Here is a 3,877-nt window from a genome sequence, read left to right on the forward strand (position 1 = left end):
CCCGCCGCCGGCGTTGGCTGCACGTACTCCCCTTAGCCACTAAGGCTGGAGAATTCAGCGCGCTGGCGGAAGGCCCGCCCTTGCCTCCTGGGGGGCGCAACGATGGTGGGGAGTAAAAGGCTGGGGCCTGAAATGCTGGGCTGAAAGATGGACCGGGTCGGCCGGGGTGGCAACGTGCCCTGTTGGCTGAGGTTCCGGGCCCAGCCCATGCTCCGCACCAGCTCCGAGATAAGGTTGCCCACAGCCATACTGAACTCCAGCTCCCGCTGCCCCCGGCTCTTCTCCCGGCCCAAATCCTCCCTCGAGGTTGGGGAGCCTTGGTCTCCGGCCCCCTGCTCTGGACTGTTATTCAGCTGATCCAGCAGAGAAGTGACACACAGGTAGCGTTTCACCAGGGAGAAGAGCAGTTTTCCTGGGATCTGGAGGACACAGTCCATGGTGTAACTTCCTCTTCTCCCAGCTCCCACCCCTCTCCTTTCCCTGGACATCAGCCTCTTCAGAAAAAGATAAAGCCTTCATCCCCACACCTGCAGTTCCCAAACTGTGACTGACATAAGAAACACCCAAGGAATGCCTTAAAACACAGAGTCTTGGGTTCTCATCTCAGAGACTCTGAGTGGGGAGGATAATATGAACCTTGATTTTAGTAGGTTCCCCAGGCGGCCCTGGCACTGGTGCAGCCCTGAACCACATTTTCAAAAATCATGCCCTGGTCCTTGTACATAGCCTTTCCCCCACAGCTGCAAGGGTACCTGAGGCAGGTGAATGCCCTCAAAGGCCATGCAATGCTCCTCGGAAGACGTGGTCTCTGCAAACAGTTCCAGCAAAGTATAGCGGCTGTCAAAATCCATGTGCTGCTCGATGCCGTCTTGTTGGCTCAGTGACAGAAGGACGTGAGCCCGACTCCCTGTAATGCACACCGGATCCAGATCTTCTCCTCAATCCCCACTACGCCTCTCCACATCGCCTGTCCCCAAACTGTCTATCCTAGACCCCAGAGGCTTTCAAACTTGTGACTGAGACTCCCAGGAAGAGACACATTTCACACAGTCACCTGACATGAAGGTACACGATGTGAAACTGAAACATACACTTCATACTACAAAACTGACACTACTAAGTGCTCTGAGCTGATGTTTAACATTTTTAAAAAATGTTGGTTATAACCCATGAAAGTGATTTCACAACCAACTAACAAATCTCCAACCAGAACACATAAACTTATTCCCATTTCTTCTCTGCCTCTGCCCTGAGAACAGACAGCTAAACCAGGTGCTATCATTCTATCCTGTTTCTGCACCTGTGATGGCTTATTAATCTACCTTTTCCCTTTGCAATGAAATTGATGTCTACCAAATAGTAGGTGCTCTTACAGAGCTGGGAAACCCCTCCTCTTCCTGTTCTTACTCCTGTGGCCCCATCCTCTCCAGGGGCTCCCTTCTTCCCATGGCTGTCTCTCACCAGCGTCGTGGGCTGCCAGGGCCTGCAGCATCTTGCCAGCACTCCGACGGATCTGAGGCTCAGGATTGCACAGCATGTGCATGAGTAGGTCCAGGGCGCCCGTCTCCCTGAAGACGCCGGTGAGGGGCCCGATGCTGGCATAGGCACTGAGCACGTGGATGGTGTGGAGCACAGCGGCCGTGAGGCTCGAGGTCCCACCTTCTGCCAGCTGCCGGGCAGCCCTGCGCACCAGTGCCCGCACGTCCGCCTCCATCTCTCCCATGGCCACGTCATCCAGACTGCCTGGGTCTCGGGGGAAGCTTGCTGGACCCCCAGCTGTCTCGTGCTGAGGTCCCTTGGATAACGCCCGCTCCCCTAACAGCGTGGGACAGCTGGCATAGACCTCGGGGGCCGACAGCCACATAAGGATGTGCTCGGCCTTGCCCTCCTCCACGCCCGCTCTACCCACTTCCCCACACTTCAGGACACTCCATCGGATCAGGTATTCAGGATGCCCATCCTGTCCAGGCCGCTGTCGAAGGAGCTCTTCGGGATATGCCTGCAGCCGGGGCCCCAAGGGCACCGTGAGGTCCCCAGTGCGCCGTTCTCCCACCATCCTGACTTCCTGGGACACACGGGAGAGAGACAGAGGCACTGTGGGAAAGAGAAAAACCTACGTGAAGGGGGTGGAACCTTGAGGCGCAGACAGGGTGGGGGGTGATTGGTAGGCTGCATGGAATTTGGAGGCCAAAGAGAAAAGGCCAAGGAAAGGATGGAATAAATAACCTAAACACACTTTGGGATTTGTAACAAGGAGAACAGAGTGAAAAACAGCGATAGAAGGAAATGAAAAGGTTTCCGAAATGGAAAAAATTACAAGAGAGGAAGAGAAGAATAGAAAGCAAGATAAGAAAAAGAGCTGATGGTTAATCAGGACAATTTGGGCAGAACAGGAGGGTGGCTGAGGGGTACAGATCAAGACTTAGAAGGATGACATGGTTGAGCAGGTAGGCCAGCAGCCTGTGAGACAGTGGGGCCAGAACAAGTCAGGAAAGTCAGGATGGGGAAGGGGCAGGACAGGGAGCATAAACGACAGGTTAAAGCGGGACTGTGGGTATAAAGGGGGGATCATGGCAGATATTAAGAAGAGAGACTAAAGGAGGCAGATGACTGGATGAGAAAAAGGTATGAGAACACTGGGAAAGGGAGAGGGGACTAGGGATCCAAATGAAATTATGGGAGGAAAAAAACCAAGTCCCACCCTGCCCTTATGCTGTATGTATGGTAAGGGTCTAAGTTAAGTAGATCTAGATGGAGGTAATAATCATGGAGTTGAAGAGTAGGGAATGAGGTCTGGAGACAGCAGAGGTATTAAGAGAGGCTATACAGTACAGATTCAGATACATGGGACTCTGAATTCTGGCTCCTTCACTTCTTATATGTGTACTTTTGGACAAGTCAATCTCTAAGCCTCAGTTTTCTCCTCTGCAAGATAATAATATTTAAACCCAGCTTACAAAATTGTCATAAAAACTTACTAAGGTCACATATATAAAGCGTTCAGAACAGCCTCTAGCATACAGTCAGAGTGCTCAGTAAACAGAATCTAATACTACTATTCTTAGCGAGGGAGAAGGTAGGAGCAGTCCCCAGGTAAGTAGAACGCTAATGTGTCAGAATAAAATTATAAGTAGGTGCGGATTGACGGCTATGTTAGTGATCAGGGAAAGATACGAACCAGTGTGGGGGCAACAGGGAATGGTGAGGATAAGAAAGGACAGCAAACCCAAATGAAGAAATGGTGATCAGAGCAGGGGTCATGTTGGGGTACATGTTGGGGTACAGGGATAGAGGATGAGAGTAGAAGAAAGGCGTGAAGAGGAGGGGAAGACGGGATGTGCTCTCGAAGCGGGTAGGGGTCCAGATAGCATGCGGGGGCGGGGGCGGGGGGAGAGGGAGATGCGAGCAAGACAGGAGGTAACCAAGTGATGTGCGATGGACAACTGATGAGCGGGATGAATAACACAATCGGAAAGGCCTAAATGGGGAGAGAGGAAGGGCTGGAGAACAGGAGAAATAAACTGAGATGGGGAGGCGAAGTCTTGGTTGCGGGGATGAGACAGCAGGTAGGCGTAGGTGGCAGGTCAGACCCGAGCTTGCAAGCCAGCAGGGGCGGTGGGGGCGGCCAGCACCCGCCGGAGAACGGGCTTGGGGGGCGGAGGAGGTGGGGGGGCGCGGTCGGAGGAGGCTGACCGGACCGAGCGAATCTCGGCAAGACCTGGCTCCTGTCGTCAGCGCCACGGAGAGTGGGCAAGGAACCGGGGAAGGGACGGGGCAGGGGCGGGGAGGGCGCAGAACTCTCCTCTCACCTCCCACCTCCCGGCTCGGCCCTCGCTGGGGCCCGGCGCCGGTCCCGCAGTGCTGGCCCCGCCTCCTC

At 54.1% G+C, this 3,877-nt stretch overlaps 1 protein-coding gene across 1 annotated transcript in view; it reads right to left on the bottom strand.

Annotated features, from left to right (window-relative positions):
• Positions 1-3,871, bottom strand: part of CUL9 (cullin 9) — a 37,573-nt gene extending 33,702 nt beyond the window's left edge. Inside the window, 4 exon segments of the mRNA XM_010863239.1 lie at positions 24-419; positions 753-907; positions 1,462-2,094; positions 3,810-3,871. Of these exon segments, the coding sequence (XP_010861541.1) occupies positions 24-419; positions 753-907; positions 1,462-2,056 (1,146 nt within the window). The 5' untranslated portion in view covers positions 2,057-2,094; positions 3,810-3,871.
• Between the last annotated feature and the right edge of the window lie 6 nt (positions 3,872-3,877).

Source organism: Bison bison, unplaced genomic scaffold, assembly GCF_000754665.1.
Source record: "Bison bison bison isolate TAMUID 2011002044 unplaced genomic scaffold, Bison_UMD1.0 scf7180017864487, whole genome shotgun sequence".
NCBI lineage: Eukaryota > Metazoa > Chordata > Mammalia > Artiodactyla > Bovidae > Bison > Bison bison.